This window comes from Colobus angolensis, unplaced genomic scaffold (genome assembly GCF_000951035.1).
Source record: "Colobus angolensis palliatus isolate OR3802 unplaced genomic scaffold, Cang.pa_1.0 Scaffold121, whole genome shotgun sequence".
NCBI lineage: Eukaryota > Metazoa > Chordata > Mammalia > Primates > Cercopithecidae > Colobus > Colobus angolensis.
In genome coordinates this window covers 8,861,410-8,887,353 of record NW_012113253.1, presented here as the reverse complement: position 1 = coordinate 8,887,353, position 25,944 = coordinate 8,861,410, and the positions used below count along the sequence as shown (strand labels likewise).

Here is a 25,944-nt window from a genome sequence, read left to right as displayed (position 1 = left end):
CTCCCTTCCTTCTTTCTTTCTTTCTTTCTTCTTTTTTTTTAAAATTCACCCATATATTTACCATTCTCAGCACTCTTCACATTTCTTTGTGTAGAGCCACAGATATTTCCATCTGGTATCACATTCATTTAGCCTGAAGAATTTTCTTTAACATTTTTTATAGTACAGATATGCTGGTGAGGAATTCTTCCCAGTGTTTAGTCATAAAAAAGCTCTTTTGCAAACATTTTTAAAAGATTTTTTTTCTGAATTTTGTATTCTAGGCTGACTGTTTTTCTTTTTTCTTTCTGCATTTCAGTCATGTTACTCTGTTGTCTTCTGTTGTGCATGATTTCTGATGAGGAGTCTGCTTTCATTTTCTAGCTTTGTTTCTTTACATGTGATGTGTTTTTCTCCTTAACACTAGTTTTCAGCAATTTGGTTATAATGTGCCTTGCTATGTTTTTAATTCTCTTCTGCTTGGGGTTTGTTGAACTTCTGGGATATTTGGGTTTATAGTTTTCTTCAAATTGCTTGATAGTGTCCCACATCCCACATCCCATTAAAGCTTTGTTCAGTTATTTTAGTCTCTCTCTCTTTTTTTTTTTTTTGAGATGGAGTCTCTCTCTGTCGCCCAGGCTGGAATACAGTGGCATGATCTCAATCTGGGTTTACTGCAGTCTCCGCCTCCTGAGTTCAAGCAATTCTCCTGCTTCAGGCTCCTGAGTAGCTGGGATTACAGGCATGTGCCACCACGCCCAGCTAATTTTTAATATTTTTAGTAGAGACGGGATTTCACCATGTTGGTCAGGCTGGTCTCAAGCTTCTGACCTTGTGATCCGCCCGCCTTGCTTTGCCAAAGTGCTGGGATTACAGGCGTGAGCCCCCGCGCTGGGCCTGTTTTAGTGTTTTATCTTTCCTGGTCCTCGATTTCCTGGGAACTCCTCAGAGACTAATCAGCTAGTGGGAGAAGAGAGGGAGGTGTTTATTCCTACATTTCCGTCTTCTGCATGCATGATTGCAAAGTAGTTTGCTGGTGTCTCATGCTGTGCGTGGTGGCTTTAGGCAATGCAAATGAAACTGCATTGAATTGGTCTCCATAGCAGTGGCCAGAATACGAGGTAGAGTGAGAAGCTTTTTAGGTGATATACAAGAGATGTTCTGTACTCTCCGTGTGTGGTTACAGTTGGGAAAATGACAAATGATGGAGGGTTTGTGAGGTTGAGGAAAGAGCAGGTTACAGTCTACTGTAGTAGCATCCTGATTTTTTTTGTATCTATCTTTTATTGTTCTATTTTATCTTGCACGCTTAATTAACCTTCATTATAAACTTGTTGCTCACAGACATTGAAATGTTTCCTTACTTTGAGGCTTTGTTATTTAGAAAATTTAATTATGTAATTCACTTTATTCATAGACAAAACCAAATGAATAAGGGATCAACAAATTAGATATTCCAGGGCAGGAATTTTAAAAATGATTTTCCATGTTACTATCAAGTAGTCTGCATATAATGGAAATACTTCATAAATACTTCTGAGAGAAAGGATTAGGATAGAGGGCTGTGGATCAGGTTGCCTGGATTTAAATTCTAATTTTTCCTTTTTTTAGTAGTATGACATTTGATACCTTAATATATCTGTGTGTGTCTTGGTTTTCCCATTTGAAAAACTAGTATAATGATAGTACCTCCCTCATAGAGTTATTATGGCAGGATTCAATGTGTTAATAGATAAAAGAAATCTAGAACAATGCAGATTTGCTAGTAAATCCTTTCTAAGTGTTAGCAAGCACTATTTTTATTTTTACTTAGAATGATTGTCTTGATTATGTAGTAATTGCTTGAGCAGTATATGTGTAGATGAATATGTGCGTATGGACATCATTCTAGTTTGTATTTTTATATTTTATTATTCAGAGTTCCTGAAATAGTGAAACTTAAAGTTAGCAGAATTGCATATCTGTTTTGTTTAATCAAATTTTAAAATACTTTGGATGTATACCCTTTCTTCCCTTGCAACCTAAGTCATTTAGTATTTTGTTGTCTGTAAATGCTGTTTACTCTATTGTGATTCTTTCTGTTTTCTTGTGCAGGACCAAAAGATCTCAGATTGCTATAACTGAAGGTATATTTGAACTTCCAAAACTCACAATTCAAGCTACAAGAGCACAGACACTTCTCTTGCAAGCAATATATCAAAGTTGGTCTCATCTTGGAAATGTCAGCTCTTCCGTAGTGAATGAAGCTTTGATAAATGAAGTCTTCCAAAGTATAGGTAAGAGCACAATCTTTTTGATAAGTATATGGAAAATTTGTGTTAGAGGCAACTAATATTTTATTATGAAAATCATATGTCTAGCATGGTCAACTTAAATTGTAGTATGTTTCTGTGAATGTAGATATTTATAGTTTATGCTTAAAATCCAGATTATGAGTTAAGCCATCCAGTTTTATTTCCTCATACCTATTTCTGCGTGTGTTTCATAATTGCAAAAGATTATTTTTCACCAGCTTCTTGTATAATTTACCCTTTGGATAACTTTTGAGGGTATCAATGTATGTGTTTGAAATGATAACCAAATTATAAGTACAGTAGTTTTTATTATACTGGTAAAATGAAATAAATTCTTACTTGTAATACTTGGTTAGTTTGGTAAACAAATTTTGTGTGTGTGTGTGTTTGAAAAGCATTAATCTGACACCCTTAATGAGTTAATTAACTACTAAAAATACAAATTTCTGCTTTGATGTCACTATAAGAGATATCTTCTTCTTATCACTCAGTTTGCATGTAAATAAAAAATTATAGAAGCTTTTTAAAGTTGTTTCAGTTCAAAATAATAATGTTATGTTTGTCAGTAACATGAAAGTAGTTTTTAAAGGTTATAATTTAAGTGTAATTATGTTTAAAGTAACATTATTTTTAATTTTTCTGTTAAAATAAAGCGACTTTTGTTCTTACATGATGCTTTTGAAGGTTTTAATTTCAGACCTGACATACAAATTAGAGTTTTCTTTTTTGGCCTACCCATTAACTAATGTAAAATACAGGTTGATTATCCCTTATCCAAAGTGCTTAGTACCAGAGTGATTCAAATTTCAGATTTTTTTCAGATTTGGAATATTTGCTCTTACATAATGAGATATACTGGAGATGTAACTCAAGTCTAAATATGGAATTCATTTGCATTTCATTTACATCTTATACACATCGTCTGAAGGCAATTTTATACAATATTTTTAATAATTTGTGTGACTTAATCACATGAGGTCAGGTGTGAAATTTTCTACTTGTGTCATGTCAGTGCCCAAAGAGTTCTGAATTTTGGAGCATTTCAGATTTGGGGTTTTCAAATTAGGGATGCTCAAGTTGTAGTAGTTCTGGTACTGGCTTTTAGCATTATATAAAGAATAACAAGATAAATGTTGCAGTAGGCTAAAGGTTCTTCACTTGGAGCTTATGAAAGGACTTAGAGTTTTCTGAATCCTTGGAAGTGGTATGCAAATTTTATTGTGTGTATAAACACACACACAGACATACATATTTGTATCCTCTTTTTGAATTGAACTTACTGCTCCTAACTGAAACTTTGTACCCTTTGAACAGCATCTTCTTATTACATACCAACCCCCACTCCATTCTGCCTACGTTTGGTAACCACCATTCTACTCTAACCACCATTCTACTCTCTACTTCTATGACTTTGACTTTTTTAGATACCACATTTAAGTGAGATTCTGCAGTACCTGGCTTATTTCACTTAGTATAATGTCCTCCAGGTTCAACTGTGTTGTCTTAAACGACAGACTTTCCTTCTTTTTTTAAGGCAGAATAGTAATCTATTGTGGATATATGCCATATTTTCTTTATCCACTCATCCCTTGATGGACGCTTATACTGATTCCATATCTTGGCTATTGTACAGTGAACATGGGTGTGCAGATATCTCTCTAATATGATTTCATTTTCTTTGGATATATACCCAGAAGTGGGATTGCTGGATCATATGCTAGTTATATTTTTAGATTTTTGAGGAACTTCCATACCGTTTTCCATAATGGTTGTACTAATTTTCTTTTTTCTTTTCTTTTTTTTTGTTTTTTTGAGACAGAGTCTTGCTCTGTTGCCAGGCTGGAGTGCAGTGACACGATCTCGGCTCACTGCAACATCCGCCTCCCAGGTACAAGTGATTCTCCTGCCTCAGCCTCCTGAGTAGCTGGGACTAAGGGTGTGCGCCAACACGCCCAGCTAATTTTTTGTATTTTTAGTAGAGACGGGGTTTCACCATGTTGGCCAGGATGGTCTCTATCTCTTGACCTCATGATCTGCCTGCCTCAACCTCCCAAAGTGCTGGGATTACAGGCGTGAAGGTTGTACTAATTTTCATTCCCACCAATGGTATTCTCTTTTTCTCCACATTCTTGCTAACACTTATCTTTCATCATTTTGAAAATGGCCATTCTAACAGGTATGTGGTTATATCTCATTGTGAATTTAATTTACATTTCTCTAGTAATCAATGATGTTGAATATGTTTTCATAAAGTTGTTGGTCATTTGTATGAACCATTTAGATGTTGGCCATTTGCATTGTTCATTTGTCACCATTTGTCATCTGTCGGCCATTTGTCACCTTTCGAGAAATGTCTGTTCAGGTCCTGTGCCCATTTTAAAATTGCTTATTGTTTTCTTATTATTGAGTTGAGTTCCTTAGATATTTTGGATAACAACTCTTTATCAGAGGGATGGTTTGCAAATTTTTCTCGCAGTTTCTGTGTTCTTCCTTCATTCTGTTAATTGTTTATTTTGCTGTGCAGAAGTTTTTGTTTAATGCAGTTCCATTTTTCTGTTATTGCTTTCATTTCCTGTGCTTTCAGGGTTATAGTCAATGCCCAGACCAATGAAGATTTGTCCGTAAGTTTCTTCTAGTAGATTTACAGCTTCAGGTCTTATATTTAAGTCTTTAATCCCTTCTGAATTGGTTTTTCCTCATGGTGTTAGATAAGGATTCAATCTCATTGTTCTGCATGTAGATATCCAGTTTTCCCAGCAGCATTTATTGAAGAATCTGTGCTTTCCCCATTGTATATTCTTGGCATCTTCATAAAAAATCAATTGTCCATAAATGTGTGAGTTTATTTTGGATTCTGTCTTGTTTTGTAGGTTGATGTGTCTGTCTGTCTTCATGCCAGTACCATGCTATTTTGATTGCTATAGCTTTTTAGTATAAAGTCAGATAGTGTGATTTTTTTCAGCTTTATTCTTTTTTGTTTAAGATTGCTTTGGTTCTTTGAGGTATTTTATTCCATATGAATTTATGGATTTTTTTTATTATTTCTGTGAAAAATGACATTGGAATTTTGGTAGGGATTGCATTGAATCTGTAGATTGCTTTGGGTAACATGGACATTTTAACATTAATTCTCTCAGTTCAGTAGAACAGGACACCTTTCCATTTATTTTTTATTTTTTTAGTTTTGTTTTTTTTTTTATCAATGTGTTATACTTTTCAGTATATAGATCTTTCATATCCTTGGTTAAATTTATATCTATGTATTTTTGTTTTTGCTATTATAAATGGGATTATTTTCCTAACTTCTTTTATGGATAGTTTTAGTTTTGGGCATGTTAATGCACAAAAATGTTACTGATTTTTACATGTTGATTTTGTAACCTACATCTTTACCGAATTCACTTATCAGTTCTAAAAGTTTTTGGATGGAGTCTTTAGGGATTTGTTTTTTTTTTTTGAGTTGGAGTCTCCCTCTGTCACCCAGGCTGGAGTGCAGTGGTGTGATCTTGACTCACTGCAACCTCCATCTCCTAGGTTTGTAACTGGGATTACAGGCACGTCACCACACCTGGGTAAGTTTTTTGTATTTTTAGTAGAGATGGGGTTTCACCATGTTGGTCAGGGTGGTCTTGAACTCCTTACCTCAAGTAATTCACCCACCTTATCCTCCTAAAATACTGGGGTTACAGGTGTGAGCCACCATGCCTGGCCGGGATTTTTACATATAAGATCATATTGTCAACAAGTAGAGACAATTTAACTTTCTTTTCTATTACGATACCTTTTACTTCTTCCTCTTGGTTAGTTTTTCTGAATAAGACTTCCAGTACTGTGTGGAAAAGAAGTAGTGAGAGTGAGCATTCTTGTCAGGTCACTGATCTTTAAAGATTTCAACATTTCACTCTTCCATATGATGTTAGCCATGGGCTTGTTCTATATGTCCTTTATTGTGTTTCGGTACATTCCTTCTATACCTAATCTGTTAGTAGTTTTGATCATGAAAGGCTGTTGAACTTTGTCAAATGCTTTTTCTGCATCTATTGGGATGATATGACTTTTGTCCTTTATTTTGTTAATGTGGTGTATCATATTTATTGAGTTGTATTTGTCAAACCATCCTTGCATCCCGTGGATAAATACCACTGTATCATGGCAAAAGATTATTTTAATGTGTTGTTGAATTTCATTTAATATTTTGTGGCCGGGCGCGGTGGCTCAAGCCTGTAATCCCAGCACTTTGGGAGGCCGAGACGGGCGGATCACGAGGTCAGGAGATCGAGACCATCCTGGCAAACACGGTGAAACCCCGTCTCTACTAAAAAATACAAAAAACTAGCCGGGCGACGAGGCGGGCGCCTGTAGTCCCAGCTACTTGGGAGGCGGAGGCAGGAGAATGGCGTAAACCTGGGAGGCGGAGCTTGCAGTGAGCTGAGATCCGGCCACCGCACTCCAGCCTGGCGACAGAGCCAGACTCCGTCTCAAAAAAAAAAAAAAAATATTTTGTTAAGAATTTTTACATCTATGTTCACCAGAGATATTGGTCTGTAAGTTTGTTTTCTTGTAGTGCCCTTTTCTGGCTTTGGTATGAGGGTAATGCTAGCCTTCTAAAATGAGTTTGAAATTGTTCTGTCTTCAGATTTTTGGAAGAGTTTGAGAAGTGATCAATGTTAGTGGTTCTTTAAATGTCTAGTAGAATTCATCCAGTCCAGAACTTTTCTTTGATGGGGACTTTTTGTTACTGATTCACTCTTCTTACTCATTATTGGTCTACTTGTATTTTCCATTCTTTCATGATTGAGTCTTGATAGGTTAAAACGTGTCTAGGAATTTATTAATTTCTTTTAGCTTATCCAATCCATTGGTGTAGCGTTGTTCATAGTAGCTGCTTATGATGAGTCTACATATTTCCATTGTTTCTATCAGCTGTAATCTCTCCGCTTTTATTTTTAATTTTATTTATTTGAGCATGCTCCTTTTTCTTAGTCTATTGAAGGGTTTATCTTGTCAAAAATCCAATTCTTATTTTTATTTTTAAAATTGTTTTCCTAGTCTCTGTGTATTTCTGTTTTGATATTTGTTATTTTCTTTCTCCTGCTGACTTTAGACTTTTTCTAGTTCCTTGAAGTATAATGTTTGATGATTTATTTGAAATACTTGTTTTTTTTATTTATGCATGTATTGCTGTAATCTTCTTTCTTAGAACTACTTCAGCTGCATTTCATAGGTTGTGTATTTTGTGTTTCCATTTTCATTTGTCTCAAAATACTTTTTGATTTCATCTTTACCTGTTGGTAATTTAGGAACATGTTGTTTGATTTTCACATATTTGTGATTTTCCCCAAGATTAATTTTTGGGGTGGTGAAAATATTCTGTAATTATATAGTTGCGATGGGATTCATAACCTTGCATTAGGTTGATACAAAAGTAATCACCATTAATTTGAATGGCAAAAAACACGATTACATTTGCACCTACCTAATATATATGGTAAAATCCACTTAATTACACACTTTGAAAAAATGAGGGTTATGTTATATGAATTTCGTCTTCAAAAAACGTTTTAATTTGATGATTATTTATGTAAACTATGTTATTGCCAATCTTGTGGCCATTATTTTATATGGATTTACTATTCGAAATCTTACCTTTTTGATGCTAGCCCATCTATAAGTTAACTCTACAGTAACATCTTCCTTGGTATTAGCACTTATCAGTGTCTGAAACTGTCTAATTCATTTATTTGTTTATTTGCTAAATTTCTATTTCCTGTGATGTTTTCTTCAGAGTGTTTTTTGATTTATTGTCTCACAATATTAATGTATTTTTAAAATTTAAAATTTTTATTTTTGTTAATTGGCTTAGATAGCCTGAACATTCATATTAGTAAGCTCATGAAATTATTTGCTTTTATAATTTTTTTTCCTAGCCAAACCTATTCCATTTTTACTTTTCTGAATTTATAAAATGGACTGTGCTATGAAAAAACGTTTTATTTGAAATTTCCTTTTCTACAAATATTCTGTGTTTGAAAGAATGCTGGCATATGTATTGAAAAATTCATCAGGCAAGTGACAACAGATTGTTATTTGTAACCTGATGTTCTGTCATTTAGAAACCTAAAATTAGTGGAACTAATTTTTGCAGTGAGGAGTTGAAGAAATTAGAATGATGTTAAGACGTTTCTTTGCCAAATAATTTTATTTTTATCAAATGAAATACCTACAAAATTTATAACAGATTAAAGAGAAACCATCAGCTAAGACAGTTTTAAAAAGCCAGATTTCCAGGTGGCCAGTTTTCTTGTCTTCCCCCCCATGCCCCCCCACAAAACAAAACCTCATTCTGTGCTTTATATTCTTACTGAGTGCTTAAAGGATTGTGCCTTCAAATAGTTCTATCTAAAGATCCAGGAAATGTATATGTCTATAAGGTGTAAAGTTTTAGCATTTTATTATTTTGCATCTGAGGACCCTCATTACACAGTACTCAGCACTGTTAAGCTTTGTTTAATATGTTTTGTGTAAGTATGTGATCCTTTGCTTTACAACTAGTTTCCATTTCCCGCATTAATAAAGAGATTATACAAGTTGTGTACATTTTTGGATCTCTCAGACTTAGATTCTGATAATGTGTGAAAGAAGAACTATTATTATTATCATTCTTATTATTATTATATTTTTTGAGATGGAATCTTGCTCTGTCACCCAGGCTGGAGTGCAGTGGCGTGAACTTGGCTCACTGCAAGCTCCATCTCCTGGGTTCATGCCATTTTCCTCCCGAGTAGCTGGGACTACAGGTGCCCGCCACCATGCCCGGCTAAGTTTTTGTATTTTTAGTAGAGATGGAGTTTCATCATGTTAGTCAGGATGCTCTCGATCTCCTGACCTTGTGATCCGCCCACCTTGGCCTCTCAAAGTGCTGGGATTACAGGCGTGAGCCACCGCACCCAGCCCAGAACCATTATTTTTAAAGTCTACGTTTGACTGTACACCACCTTTCATCATAATCTCATGCCTCTAGCCTACACTCCTACTTGCTGTCTTAATTCGTATTATTGATAGTTACCTACCAACAATATCCAGTTTTTTCCTGTGTATGGCTTTTTCTTCTATCTGGAACCCAATTCTGTTTGATTACATTCTCCTACATTTTCCTCTCTTTGAGTACTAGTTTTATTTTGACATTAGTCTTTTTCCTTGAATTTAACACTATGCTAATTACAGTCTACTTGTACTTCAGAAAAATTACATTCTCTTCCACATTCCTACCATTTTTTCAGGTATTCTCCCCTCCTCCATGTCAGAAATATTTTATTCTTTCTTTTCCTTTCCCTTCCTTCTGTTAAGATTTTAAAAACAGTCTTATTTAGATAAAATTTTTGTACCACACTATTTATTCCTTTTCAGGTATGTAGTTTAGTGGCTTTTAATATATTCACAGAGTTGTGTATCCATTACCATAATCAATTTTAGAACATTTCCAGCATCCCTGAATGAAGCCTTGCATTCCTTAGCTATCACTCCTGGAGCCTCCCATTTTCCCAGCAATAGGCAAATACTAATCTACTTTTTGTCTGTATGGATGTGCCTATTGTGGACACTTCATATAAATGAATTACATAAAATGCAGTTCTTTGTGACTGCATATTAGTGTATTTTTCCACTTATCATACTATTTCAAAGTTTGCCCATATTATAGCATATGTCAGTGCTCATTCCTTTTTATTGCCAAATAGTATTCCATTTTATCCATGTACCATATTTTGTTAATTCATTAATCAGTTGATGGACCTTTGCATTATTTCTACCTCTGACTATTGTGAATAATGTTGCTTTGAACTTTCAAGTACAGGTCTTTTTTTGTGTGTGTGTGTATGTATGCTTTTATTTCGTTTGTGTATATATACCTATACATATAATTGCTGGGTCATATGGTAATTTTATTTGTAACCTTTTGAGGAGCTGCCAGACTGTTTTCCAAAACAGCTGTATCATTGTACTTTCCATTGGCAATGTGTGATGGTTCTAATCTCTCCACATCTTCATCATATTGTTATCTGTCTTTTGTGTTCCAGCCATCATTGTAGGTGTGAAGTGGCATCATTATGGCTTTCCTTTTCATTTCCTTCATGGCTAATGATGTTGAGTATCTTTTCATGTATTTATTAGCTATTTATATCTCTTCTATGGAGAAATTTTTCAAATCCTTTGCTTATTTTAAGATCTGCCTCTTTTATCTTTTACTTTTAAATTGTGAGAATTCTTTATATATTTTAGATAAAAGTTTCCTATCAGATATGATTTACAAATGTTTCCTGTAATTTTGTGGGTTATCTTTTTAATTTTTTGATGGTGACTTTTGTCTAAGTTTTCTCATTACCCTCAAGTATATCTTCTTTACACTGGGCCTTGTTATCATTTAGAAATGGTTTATCCCTTTGATACTGATAGTGATTCTTTGTCATCATCATTACTTTTAGTCCTTTTATTTTTTTCATTTTATTAATATCGCAGAATCCTTTTTGGTCTTACTCTTTAGCTTCATTCTCGTTGGCCAACATTATCTATGATGCTATAATTTTAGACTATTTTTTTCCTTTCTCTGTTTATCTTTGTTTTCTCCATGCCTATTCTGTCATTCCTGTTTGCAAATAAGAAATGTGTATATGTTTCACTTTTACTACCACCAAAATAACAGTATCTGACCTGAATTAAACTGTTACTGATGTTTGATAATTCTTATAAAATGCATGTATATAATTGAGTTCCTATTTTTACCATTTCTTTCATTATAAATTATGGTTTATTAGCGAGTTTTGAAATCAGCTTCCTTGATTACTACTAAGAATTTGAAAAGACTAGAACAGAAACTTTGTGCCTCAGTCTTCTCATTCTAAATATTGGACTAATGTGCCACAAAAGCAGTAACAAATTTAACTTCAAGCATCAAAACTGCAAAGTGCTTTTAGTGAGAAAAGTTTTTCTTTGATAAATGCTATATCACAAAAGTGAGAGATAAATTTTCAGTGTTGAATCAGTCACTAATTTCTATTTTGTGAATGAGTTTAAGAAGCTTTAGGAGAATATCTGTGAATGTTGAATTATGTTTTATAATGCTGCAATGATGAATCCTTCTTCCTCAGCTCTTGCAAAAATCAAATTAAAAGTATATTAAAATAAAAAAAATGTTATATGCTAGTGCTTGCTAGGGATTTGATTTTGTGCATTGAATTTTATTAATCTTTATGTTACATATAAATACTGGTTTAGTGTCTTACTATCTCTGTTGCATATTATTTTCACTTTTCAACTATTGACACTTAGGAAAGATCACTGAATTGGAGTGTGAAGACTTTCTCAATAACTATATGTATGACTAAATAAAGGTCAGTTTGTTTCATTAAGTTTTAGTTAATTTTCTCATCTATAAAATGATGAAAATATGTTTATAGCTGCTCATAGAGTTCTTGCAAATGCCAAATATATTATTGTCTGTGGACTTAATCTGTTGTTCTTGTCCTAGACATAGAACTTGCTGGAATCATCCATCTGAAGATATTACCTATGAAAGTTGTTCTAGGATATAAAGTTCTTGGAGACTGAGATAACATCAGTCAGAATTGGAGTCTAGGTGATCCGTTGTTTTAGTTACAAGGATGATAGAGTGAAGGTAAATTCAAAGAGTAAACCAAGAAAGAAAATAGGATAATGAATAGATATTGATGAGAGAAGAATAAAATTCAAGACATTGGTTAGGTCTAGCTGTTTGAACTTAGTGAAGAAAGTATACATTTGTGCCCCATTAATGTAGCTATTTACAAGAGGCCTCACTAGGCTCACAGAAATGTATGAAGAACTAAATATTTTCAGTTCTACAGATTCCCAAGGGGAGGGAGTCAATAAACCTGTGAATGGATGTGACAATGCAATGGGATATCTGGAAGAAATGGATAAATTCCTGGACACATACACCCTCCCAAAACTAAGCCAGAAAGAAGTCAAATCCCTGAATAGACCAATAACAATTTCTGAAATTAAGGCAGTAATTAACAGCCTACCAATCAAAAAAAAGGTACGAAGAAGAGCTGGTACCATTCCTTCTGAAACTATTCCGAATAACAGAAAAATGAGGACTCCTCCCTAACTCATTTTATGAGGCCAGCATCATCCTCATACCAAAACCTGGCAGAGACACAACAAAAAAAACTGGGCGCAGTGGCTCATGCCTGTAATCCCAGCACCTTGGGAGGCTGAGGCGGGCAGATCATGAGGTCAGGAGACTGAGACCATCCTGGCTAATACAGTGAAACCCTGTCTCTACTGAAAAAAAATACAAAATATTAACCAGGCATGGTGGCAGGCACCTATAGTCCCAGCTACTCTGGAGGCTGAGGAAGGAGAATAGCGCGAACCCAGCAGGTGGAGCTTGCAGTGATCAGAGATCGCGCCGTTACACTCCAGTCTGGGTAACGGAGCGAGACTCTGTCTCCAAAAAAAAGAAAAACTAAAGAAAATTTCAGGCCGATATTCCTGATGAACTTCCATGTGAAAATCCTCAATAAAATACTGGCAAACCAAATCCAGCAGCACATCAAAAAGCTTATCCACCATGATCAAGTTGGCTTCATCCCTGGGATGCAAGGCTGGCAATGTAATGCAAGTCAATAAACGTAATCCATCACATAAAGAGAACCATTGACAAAAACCACATGATTATCTCAATAGATGCAGAAAAGGCCTTCAATAAAATTCAACACCCTTTAATCTAAAAACTCTCAATAAACTAGGTATTGATGGAATGTATCTCAAAATAATAAGAGCTACTTATGACAAACTCACAACCAGTATCATACTGAATGGGCAAAAGCTGGAAGCATTTCCTTTGAAAACTGGCACAAGAAAAGTATGCCCTCTCTCAGCACTCCTATTCAACACAGTATTGGAAGTTCTGGCCAGGGCAATCAGGCAAGAGAAAGAAATAAAGGTATTCAGATGGGAAGAAAGGAAGTCAAATTGTCTCTCTTTGCAGATGACATGACTGTATATTTAGAAAACCCCATCGTCTCAGCCCAAAATGTCCTTAAGCTGATAAGCAACTTCAGCAAAGTCTCAGGATACAAAATCGATGTGCAGAAATCAGAAGCATTCCTATACACCAATAATAGACAAACAGCCAAATCATGAGCAAACTCCCATTCACAATTGCTAGAAAGAGAATAAAATACCTAGGGATACAACTTACAAGGGATGAGAAGGACCTCTTCAAGGAGAGCTACGAACCATTGTGCAAGGAAATAAGAGAGGACACATACAAATGGAAAATCATTCCATGTTCATGGATAGGAAGAATCAATATCGTGAAAATGGCCATACTGCCCACAGTAATTTATAGATTCAATATATCCCCATCAAGCTACCATTGACATTCTCCACAGAATTGGCAAAAACTACTTTAAATTTCATATGGAACCGAAAAAGAGCCTGTATAGCCAAGACAGTCCTAAACAAAAAGACCAAAGCTGGAGGCATCACAGTACCTGACTTTAAAATATAGTAAAAGGCTACAATAACCAAAACAGCATGGTACTGGTGCCAAAACAGATATATCGAACAATGGAACAGAACAGAGGCCTCAGAAATAACACCACACATCTACAACCATCTGATCTTTGACAGACCTAACAAAAACTAGCAATGGGGAAAGGATTCTCTGCTTAATAAATGGTTTTGGGAAAACTGACTAGCCATATGAAGAAAACTGAAACTGGATCCCTTCCTTACATCTTATACAAAAATTAACTCAAGATGGATTAAAGACTTAAATGTAAGGCCTAAAACCACAAAAACCCTAGAAGAAAACCTAGGCAATACCATTCAGGACATAGGCATGGCTTACACCTTATACAAAAATTAACTCAAGATGGATTAAAGACTTAAATGTAAGGCCTAAAACCACAAAAACCCTAGAAGAAAACCTAGGCAATACCGTTCAGGGCATAGTCACGGGCAAAGACTTCATGACTAAAACACCAAAAGGAATGGCAACAAAAGCCAAAATTGACAAATGGAATCTAATCAAACTAAAGAGCTTCTCTGCACAGCAAAAGAAACTATCATCAGTGTGAACAGGCAGCCCACAGAAAGGGAGAAAATTTTTGCAATCTGTCCACCTGACAAAGGTCTAATATTCAGAACCTACAAGGAACTTAAACACATTGACAAGAAAAAAAAAATACCATGAAAAAGTGTGCGAAAGATATGAACAAACACTTCTCAAAAGAAGACATTTGTGTGGCCAAGAAACAGAAAAAATGCTCATCATCACTAGTCATTAGAGAAATGCAAATAAAAACCACAGTGAGATACCATCTCATGTAAGTTAGAATGGCAATCATTAAAAAGTCAGGAAACAACAGATGCTGGAGAGGATGTGGAGAAATAGAAATGCTTTTACACTGTTGGTGGGAGCGTAAATTAGTTTAACCATTGTGGAAGATAGTGTGGCAATTCCTTAAGGATCTAGAACCAGAAATACCATTTGACCCAGCAATCCCATTACTGGGTATATACCCAAAGGATTATAAACCATTCTACATAAAGACACATGCATTTGTATGTTTATTGCAGCACTATTCACAATAGCAAAGACTTGGAACCAACCCAAATGTCTATCAATGATAGACTGGATAAAGAAAATGTGGCACATATACACCATGGAATACTATGCAGCCATAAAAATGAATGAGTTCATGGTTTTTGCAGGGAGATGGATGGAGCTAGAAACCATCATTCTCAGCAAATTAGCACAGGAACAGAAAACCAAACACCACATGTTCTCACTCATAAGTAGGAGCTGAACAGTGGGAACACATGGACACAGGGAGGGGAACATCACACACTGGGGTCTGTCAGGGGTTGGGGGGCTAGGGGAGGGATAGCATTAGGAGAAATGCCTAATGTAGATGATGGGTTGATGGGTGCTGTAAACACCATGGCATGTGTATACCTTTGTAACAAAACTGTATGTTCTGCACATGTATCCCAGAACTTAAAGTAGAATAATAATAAAAAAATGAAACTTTATACTTTCATTTACTTTTCACATACTTTACAGCTGTCTGCTTAGCGTTTTTCATCTAGTGAGCTGTATAATGTAAGGACTGGATAACATTAAATTTACTTGGATAGACTGAGTTGGCTCACCTATTTTAGATTGATATTTCTCATTTATTAATTTCATTGGCTTCTTACCAGGAATATTGTTGTTGGCAGGTTATATATCCTTCTATACAGATGGGAACATTTATGCTTAGAACAATTTAGTGTTTTTCTTAAATATCATCCCACAGCTATTCACTGACTAAGTCATTTTTTGAAGCCAGGCCTTGGAATTTTCTGTTACTATTACGTCTGCAATACCAAACTACCTCTGGTAAATGAGATCAGATAAAGTGTGTTACTTCATTAGAAAATATTAATGAAATTATAGCAAATATTGGAAATGTAATTAAAATAATAAAAAGGATAAAGTAGAGATTAAATTTGAGCCAATACGTATTATTAATCAGGTTATTGAATTATATATTTTTGTTATTCGTGTTTCTGATGGCTCTTAAATCATAGAAATTCTAACCCTGTCTTTTTGCGAGAGGCTTAAATATAAAGTCACACATGGCTTTGGTTTTGCTCTGGAAAACAAGGACTTGCTACCACTTTTCCTTGTTCAGAAGCTCATTATTTTGTTGACAGTGTAGTTCCACTAATCTGGTATTTGCAGGGAAATAACTTACAGACTTTAAAATCTGTGCTAAAGGTGATCAAATGGACATTCGAATCCCTCATTTAAGTTATGTCTTAATGTTAAAATAAAAATCTACTTTCCAGAAAGTAACTGTTAAAGTATTTTATGCAAGATTTCATGTGGGATACCTTAATGGTTGAATAATAAATTTTACCTCATAAAAATGAAATTCAATAATACAGTAGCTTTCTCAGCTCAGTAGCATCTGGTCTATTCTCATGAGAGCCAATATTTTCCAACTCATTAGGATCATGTCGTTCTGTATGTCGTCAACATTGACTTAGCCAAGCTACCTTTACTTACATAACTGCCAAACTATTAAATAGGTCTCTTGTGGAGTGAAGTCAAATATTCCTCTTACTTTACTTCTGCCTTAGAAGAGGGGAAGAAAATGTACATACTGTAACATTTAAACATCTGGTCTAAAATCACATCACTGTAACTCTGAATAAAGTTACGGAGGTATTCTTCCCAGGTGTGCATATAAAAAGGATTTTGGAGTTGTCGAATAGTTCTTTAATCACTTAGGAAAAAGATTGAGGTAAATTGGTATGCTTTTTCTATTCCTCTGTTTTCAGACTACTTCCCCCAATCCCACCATGTCTGCTAAATATTTCTAATGTGTTCTAAGATATATATTTTTGAGATGTTATAAAATTTTCTTGCCAGATACAGGTATTGGCTATACATTTATTCTTGCCTAAAAAAAAATGAATTGAGTTAGATTCATATTGAGAACTACCAATAAGACCTCTTGATATTTAAATTGGAGTAAAAAGACATTAATTTTTGTGATTCTTGTGAGTTTTAAGGTGTCCCCATATGCACTTTGAATAATATGAATATTTATTGAATTTAAAGTTTCCATTTTACTACAACTCATGTCCAGGTATTGAGAGCTCATTTATAGAATATGTGGTCCTTATTAAGAAGTGAGTAATTAATACAGTGTTTAACCCATTTATGCTGGAGGTTGCAATTTTGTGTGTGTGTGTGAAAAATCAGATCTTGGCAATGACCTTGCACAGCAGGATATAAATAACTCCCACAAGCTTAGCATTCTGATAATGGAACACTAGGCATAAATGGGTTAAAGACACACTTAGAATGTTAAGTTATACCTGACTTGATTTTGTTCCTCTATTCTGTCTCAGACATTTTGATAATGTTTGTAAATGTTTTTCTGATGATACTTCATGGCACAGGAATGGGAATTTTAGGTGTCATTTAGTAAAAAAAAATATATAAAATGTAAGCATACAGAGTAGATTTGAGAAAAATACAATTCTTTAAATTACGATTTAAGTATATTTTATTGGATATTTGAAAAGTAGGCAGTATGAGTTTAGTGTGATTTTTTAGTCTTACAGAAAGTCTTTTATGAACATCATAAAAATGTGTTTTAATAAATTACTGTTGAAAATAATATATTAGATAAATGAGTTAGATTTCTGCAGAAAATGTATGTTTTTGCCTTATGTATTTTTTGTTATTTGCCTATGTATTCTTTGCTCATTTTTATGTCTTCTATTTGTTCACAATCTAAAATATATTTCTTCTGGTTGTATTCACTTATCAAACATTTTGAAAATATGTAGTTTCCAATCTGTTCAGTTCTGGGAGCAGATAGCTAACAAGAAATAGACATGATTATAGTAATGAATGTAGAATCTTCTGTGTCACCTATTACAAGATCAAGTATGGCTTTAAAAATGGACAAGAGTTAATTACATACGGTGGAGAAAGGGACTCTTATTTGTGAGGGCTGTTTACAAAGTATCACAAACTAGGTGGCTTAAAACAACAAATTTATTTATTGAAGACTTGGGCTGCTTACAATCATGTTGGAAGGCAAAGCAGTAGTTGGTGTGTCACATCGCCAGAGCTGGAGCAAAAGAGAGAGTTGGGAGGATGTGTCACGCACTTTAAAACAACCATATCTTCTGAGAACTCACTATCACGCAGCGCCAAGCCATGAGGGATCCATCCTCATGACCCAAACACCTCCCACCAGGCCCTGTCTCCATCATTGGGGATTACATTTCAGCATGTGATTTGAGTAGACAACAAATATTCAAACCGTATCACATATCATTAAGACTTCATTTCTTTCTTTTTATTTCCTTTTTTTTTAAAATTGATTCTACTTGGAGGAAAATTATAATATTTCATAATTTAAAATGAAAGTTTTGTTGCAAAATTCCATTAATCCCACGTTTCCTGATTCTATCTTTTTGTAGTCACCTTTTTAAATAAAGTATATATCTCATATGATAAACATCTTCATATTATATGTAAGATTAAATACGGTGTTGATTTTACTAGATTTTTGTTTGCTCTTTACAACAGAGATTTATTTGAAATATAAATATTTTGCATAAAGTGAATACTCAATTAATGATTCATGGAACATATAGGTCAAATCATTGCAACAAATGAAATCATGATAAAAGTCTTACTATCATAGATTTACCTCCTAATTCTTAATTTTAAAACAGTCCTTTACTTTCACAGGAAATCCAAGTGACAATAGTGAAATAATTTTGTAAGTTCTTTGTAGTCTATATTTTCATTAATCTCGTACATTTTTTGAAGTAGAAAATCTGAACAATATTTTATAGGTTTAAAAGCTGCCGAAGATATTTTTACACAGCTACTGAGTAGTAAAAAATAACAGAATGAGAAGTTTGGTTCTAGTTTTCAGAGAACTACTTGTGTTTATTTTTTAAGAAATAATGCGGCTGGGCACAGTGGCTCACACCTGTAATCCCAGCACTTTGGGAGGCAGAGGCAGGTGGATTACAAGGTCAAGAGATTGAGACCATCCTGGCCAACATGCTGAAACCTCATCTCTACTAAAAATACAAAAATTAGCTGACTGTGGAGATGTGTGTCTGTAGTCCCAGTTACTTGGGAGGCTGACACAGGAGAACCGCTTTAAGCTGGGAGGCGGAGGTTGCAGTGAGTCAAGATAGCGCCAATGCACTCCAGCCTGGTGACACAGCGAGACTCCGTCTCAAAAAAAAAAGAAGAAATAATGCTGTAATATGCTATACAATTCAAAATTTTTACTCATGGCAAATAGAATGTTAGAGTATAATTTATATTTGACTTTGATGGATTTATTAATGTGAATCCTTGAAAAATTTCCTACTGATTTTAATATAGGTAAGACCAAGATCTATAAATATTATTTTTATTCTGTTTTAGTAGGTAAGTATACAGCTTCTTTATAGTAGATTGACTTATTTTTTTCACTACTGTTATGTATTATTTTAATAACAATTTTTTTTTTTTTTTTTTTACTTTGTAGAGATTGGGTGTTGCTATGTTGCCCAGGTTGATCTTGAACTCCTGGCCTCAAATGATCCTCCCACCTCAACCTCCTGAAGTGTCGGGATTAGAGGCCCAAGCCACTGTGCCTGGCCCTTTGTAAATTGTGTTATAATTTCATGTAATACATAATTGTATAGTCAAAATACATCAGTTACATATTAAATATTCTTTTAAAATTTAATATATTCAGTTACAGAACTTAAAGTTTATAGTGTATACTAAATATTAATATTTGGTTTGGCACTCAAAATTTTTTGTTTAAGGACAAGAGACGTAGGTTCTGTGGGTCTAAAAATAATACCCATATGTGTCACTATATGTTCTTATATTAGTTCTGTATTATATGTGTCACTATATTAGTTCTTATAATAAGCAATTAAAAATGTATAACCATATACATAATTACTCATTTTTTTGATGATAGTTTAAATAATTAAGAATGTGCTAAATATATTCTGAAGATGAGCACAATTTCAAGTAATAAATTATGTAGGGCTGGTTCTACGTTTAAGTGAATAAGGAGAAGAGAGCTGCTGAGTGCTCTACCAGAATCCCATTTTATTTATTTGCTTCTACCTGTATCATGCTCTGGGAATCAGCATTTCCTACACTATAAAGGAAATTTCCAAGGCAGAGCTGCTAATTTTACCCTAGATATTCTCAGCACCTCATTTCTAATCCTTGTGGCATACAGTTCTTTTATTGACCCCTATATTCTCAAACACATCTCCCATTGAGCTATGTTCCTTTAGGGTATACTTCTGTGCCACTCTACAGTATCCTCAGTATCTATCTATTATGGCCATTGGATTCCACTGGATTGGATGTCTGGTCATTTTTGTAGTGTTTGTGTGTATGTACATTTATAGTCTCACATTTGGTGCCATTGTGTTAGACATAGAACATTTTCGAAACTATATTTGAAAGTTGAATGTCTGCAAGTTGAACAAAAAACTTACATTATAAGGTCTTGAAAAATGTATACATATATATATATTTTGAGACAGAGTTTTACTTCTATCTCTCAGGCTGGAGTACAGTGGTGCAATCTTGGCTCACTGGACTCAAAGGATCCTCCTACCTTAGCCTCCCGAGTAGCTGGGACCACAAGTGTCCACCACCATGGTCGGCTAATTTTTTGTGGAGATGGGGTTTTGCCATGTTGCCCAGGCTGGTCTCCAACTCCTGAGCTCAAGCAATCCGCCCTCCTCAGCCTCCCAAAGTTCTGGTATTACAGATGTGAGTCACTGTGCCTGGCCAGGTCTTAAAATATTTAATGTTTAACTGTCTTTCCTATTGGTATGGTGTTCTTGGGCTAGGAAATTAAGGATATATGTGAGAACTATCTCAGGTGACCAATGACTGAGATGCAGGAGGTGGTGCTTGGTTCTGGGAGCCTGCCCACCAGACATCTTCACTTCCCACAAGCCCATTGAAGTTTTTTTCTTTACTCTCATCCTTGTTACTACCATGATTGTAAGATGAAGCCGTCCCTAAATGTGAAATTTTCTAATAGGAATGAGAGTCTGAGAGAAGTAGGCAAAAGGCATCTTTGTTTTCTTTTGCCATGAGAGGACAAGATAAGGGAGGCTTCTGGCAGTCACTCTACTTACACTTGAGGACAAGCTTGAAGCTATCTACCTTTTACTTCTTTTAACTCACACACACCTCTGGCTGAATGCTTGCTGATTTCTTGCATATCTTCTACCAGGCTTCCGCTCAGTAATAGTAAGTACAGCAACGAAAGTGGAGGAGGGGGAGAGGATTTGGTTTGCTGTCTGCCCTGAAAGACAATCGTCTTTTGTATTAGGAATAAACTCCAGACCCTTGGCAGGTCAGGATTTCCAAGGATCCTTCTTGGTAGATTTAGACAAGCTAGATTTTGGAGAGTTAGGTGTAGCCGTGGTTTAGCTGGCAGCAATATGGGAGAAACTTTTGCTCTGTTAGAGCCTTCTACTACTAGAAACCCTGTTTCTACTAAAAATACAAAAATTAGCTGTATGTAGTGGTGTGCGCCTGTAGTCCCAGCTAATCAGGAGGCTGAGGCTGGAGAATCACTTGAATCTGGGAGGCGGAGGTTGCAGTGAACTGAGATTGTGCCATTGCGCTCCAGCCTGGTGACAGAGGGAGACTCCGTCTCAAAAAAACAAAACAAAACAATAACAACAAAAAATTACTTATGCTTGCTGTAATAGATGTTGTTGATTCAGTACTTTTGTTCTTTCAGTAGTACCACCAGTTTCTTTTGGAGAACTCTTTGGCCAATCGAAGCAATAGTGCAATTTTATTTTTTTAATTTTAATTTTTTTTTGAGACGGAGTCTTACTCTGTCACCCAAACTGGAGTACAGTGGTGTGATCTTGGCTCACTGCAACATGAGCCTCCCGGGTTCATGCGATTCTCCTCCCTCAGCCTCCTGAGTAGCTGCGATTACAGGCATCTACTACTGCGCCCGGCTAATTTTTGTATTTTTAGTAGAGACGGGGTTTCACCATGTTGGCCAGGCTGCACTTGAACTCCTGACCTCAAGTGATCCACCCGCCTTGGCCTCCCAAAGTGCAGAGGTTGCAGGCATGAGCCACTGCATCCAGCCCAGTCGTGCAATTTTGATTGAAGTGACTGACTAAATTTCAGGCACTGGGCTCTGACTGACTTTAGCCAATCAGAGCATTCCCTCTCTCCTTCTATATTGATTGGTTGAGAAACCTAATTGAGGCCAATGAGGTTGAAAAACCTAATTAAAACCAATGAGATATCACAGGGTGTTGCTGGGCCAATTAGATATCATCTTCCTTCTGAAACCGTCAGAGAAATAGGCTCTTTTCCTTGGGAAGTGTGGTGTGAGCCTATGAGGTCTGGAACTGTTGGAATCGTTATGTTATTACATTACATTACATTACAGCCACAAAGAAGGGAAGTCTGATGAAGACAGGTGGAGGAAGGCAGAGCTGAGAAATCTCAGAGAAGTGGAGTCAGAGAGCTGATAACATTGTGAATCTCAGATATACCTCTGAACTTTGCCTTACCACATGATTTAAGCTTATCTAAGGTGGTCTTTCTCTTCCTGCCTTCTTTTCTTCTTCCTTCTTGCTGCTGCTACTTTTATTTGCATCATGAAGAATCTTACATGATATAATTTGTCAGGATAAAACCCAAACTTCTGAGCGTGAAATCAAAAGCTCCTCATGATATGATTCTTTTCTAACAATGTATGTAGCTCCATTTTCAGAACTACTCCGCTCCCCTTTGCCTTCACATCTCTTTTATTTTTGACGTTCTTAACCATATCAACCCCATAAAGTTTCTAGGCTAGGTCACGCTTTCATATGCCTGTTTTCATATACCCTCAAAATCTTATTCTTTTTTTAGGATTAGTCTTAATAAGTATCCTCTGCAAATGCTTCTTTTCCTCATTTAAGCAGATTTGATTATTTTCTCCTTTGTGAAATCGTTGTGATTAATATATCAGCTTAGTTTGACAGATATTTCTTACCTACTAAGTGCTAGACTTGGACCCTGTTTTCAAAGCTCTTTAATTCTAGCTGGGTAATATGACATGTGTTTTTTGTACACATCGTTCTTTATTGTAGTTACTTTTGTACTGAGATTTTCTGGCAAAATCTAATGTGCTGTAATAGATCATATTGTTAATACACATCTTAAGAAGTTTCCCTTAGTTATTACTGCCTAATTCTAATAAAATTTTATTGCAAATATTCATTGAAAATAAATATAATGATTGGTTTTAATAATCAAATATAATATTTTTTCCAGATTTTCATGTCAAAAATTATAGAGTCCTCTGACAAAAATTGGGTTAATATTATTTGTAACTTGGAAAACATTTTTCAGTAAAATGGCTAATAATTTTTTCCCTATCTGACTTGATCTGCTTTTTAGATCCTTTCGTATAAGAAGTAGTAACTCTTTTAAAGTAAATATTTCTCTAAGAGCCTGCTTTGATAGTCCATACACATCTTTCTCTTCTCTGTATCTAGAACCCCTGTATTTTCAGCTATGCCCCAGGGTTCAGGACTAATCCTATCTATAAACTTCTGTTGATATAACTTTTGCACATTTATTCAATATTCACATGATTCAGGAGCATGTCCTCAGCTTTGCAGTGTGTTGCTTTGACTGTGGGCTTAGCTTTATGGATTGAAAACTCCTCCTGTAGCTGACCAAGCTTTCATCTTGAACTGCCATTTCAGTTGCTGGATGCCTATTTTTTTTTTTTTTTTGCTGGGCCACATTCCCTGTTTGGTATCCTAGCCCATCAGTGGCTAAGGTCATGAATTTCTTGCCTTTCTAAGTTCTGCAGGCTTTTCCTTAAGTCCAACTCTCTGGTTGTGGTACTCCCCCGTAAGTATTACCAGACCAATTTGGAGACATCTGCTTGCTGACTACCCATTTAATTTTTTAAAAAGTTACTATTCATTATATTATATTTGCCTGCTGGGACACCTACTGTGTTGTTTCTTACTGTACAGGTATTAGACTTGACCACTTTTCTCAACTTTTCCTTCTATCTAATTCTTGAGATCAGGGTTTGGCAAATAATCTGGCTCACTCCTTGCTTTGATAAATAAAATTTTATTGGAACACAATCCTGCTCACTCCTTTAATTATTGTCTGTGGCTACATTTATCCTACAATGGTAGGGCTGAATAGTTGCCACAGAGAACATATTGTCCACAAATTTGAAAACATTTATCTGGCCCTTTACTAGAAAAAATTTATCAACTGCATAAAGTATAGCTTATAGCCTTGTACTTTTCATATGGTGCCTATTTCAAACATTGTACTTTTTATTTGTAGAGAACTTAATAAAAATTAACAACTTATCAGATTTTTCATGTAATTTTAAAATATACTTAGTCAAATATTGGCAGAAGAAGTCCTAGAATTTAAACTTCATTGCTAATTTTTATTCATTTTTACCATCGTTTTGTTAAAGTGTCTCATCCGCAATATATATAGGTTTAACTGATTATATTAATTGATACTTTTTACCCATGTTTAATCATGTACCTGTAGTACCAAATGCCAGGTGTTGTCCAATTTCTTTTCTTTTCTTTTCTTTTCTTTTTTTTTTGAGACGGAGTCTCGCTCTGTCGCCCAGGCTGGAGTGCAGTGGCCGGATCTCAGCTCACTGCAAGCTCCCCCCCCCCGGGTTTACGCCATTCTCCTGCCTCAGCCTCCCGAGTAGCTGGGACTACAGGCGCCCACCACCTCGCCCGGCTAGTTTTTTGTATTTTTTAGTAGAGACGGGGTTTCACCATATTAGCCAGGATGGTCTCGGTCTCCGGACCTCGTGATCCGCCCGTCTCGGCCTCCCAAAGTGTTGGGATTACAGGCTTGAGCCACCGCGCCCGGCCGTCCAATTTATTTTCTTAATACTTTTACAACGTATTCATTTCTCTCCATCTTTACTTCTGTCACCCTAAGGCAATTCTATCATTTCTTTTTCCCCATCCAATCCATTGTCTCTTTTGTACCAGAGTGAGCTTTGAAAAACTCAGATGTGACAAGCACTACGACCCCTTCACTGATTTCACATTAATTGTAGGATAAAAACTTAAATATGGACCTATTCTGCATTAACCTCTGAGCTTCTCAAAAGAACTATGCTTTTTTCTATTTTGGAGTTTTTCTCAATATACTCCATATTTCTGCAATGCCCATGTCTCTCTATTTAATCTATTTATATCAACTTACCCTTTGGAGCTCAGCTTAAACGTCAGTTCCTTAGAGGAGCCTTCTTTAAGTAGAAAATAGGTTCCTTTCAAAGGCAGATTGCATGGCGGATTTTTTCCCTATTGTATCATCAGCAACTAATGTTTACTCTGTGGAATATCTAAAGATGGTAAGTATTGTGTGTCTGCTTTTTTGGTGAACGTTCAAAATGTAAATAGTTTACAAATTCTACCAATTCTTAAAGATCGCCTCTTGTTTTGCCTGCCTGACACCATGTGTTGTATAGGGTATATAAACTAGGAGATTTGTCTCTGTTAGCAAAGGCAATCACTTACAATTAGATTATAGGAATTCATTGTTTAAAAAATTACTGGGATTTAAGTTATGTGTGAAAAATTGTTAAAATAAAATTGCTGTATGCATTCTTATCTGTGTCTAAAGTCCTTAAGACCATCCTTACTTTAGAGAGCATCTAGAAGGACTTACAGGACTCAAGATGTAGTTGTACGCATTACTAAGATTTATTATAGCAATGTAGTAAGGATACATACTTGGGTCATAAGAGGAAAAGACGTAGATTGAGTCTGGAGAAACTTATGCATGTGATTCCTTTTGCCCTCTGCCTCCTGTGAAGGCACAGGTACACTTGAGTGTTGAGTATACTCCTTTTTCCACCAACAAAAAAATACACTAATGTGTGCGTTGTTTGAAGCCTATTCAGTGCCCAGGGTTTTTGTTGGGGGCTGGTCATATAAACAACCTCTGCCTTTCAAGTACCAAAATTCCGGACTCCTAGAAAGAAAGCAGATGCTCAGTATAAGCTTTACTTTTTGTACA

General features: G+C 35.4%; 1 protein-coding gene across 2 annotated transcripts in view; it reads left to right on the top strand.

Annotated features, from left to right (window-relative positions):
• Positions 1 to 25,944, top strand: part of VPS13B (vacuolar protein sorting 13 homolog B (yeast)) — an 873,819-nt gene that overhangs the window by 195,409 nt on the left and 652,466 nt on the right. The window contains exons 17-18 of one of the 2 annotated variants that reach the window (XM_011931791.1): positions 2,074 to 2,255; positions 19,388 to 19,581. In XM_011931791.1, coding sequence (XP_011787181.1) covers positions 2,074 to 2,255; positions 19,388 to 19,464 — 259 coding nt within the window. In that variant the 3' untranslated portion in view covers positions 19,465 to 19,581. Of the gene's footprint in view, positions 1 to 2,073; positions 2,256 to 19,387; positions 19,582 to 25,944 lie in introns of those variants that run through there. The other variant, XM_011931782.1, reaches the window with a different exon arrangement.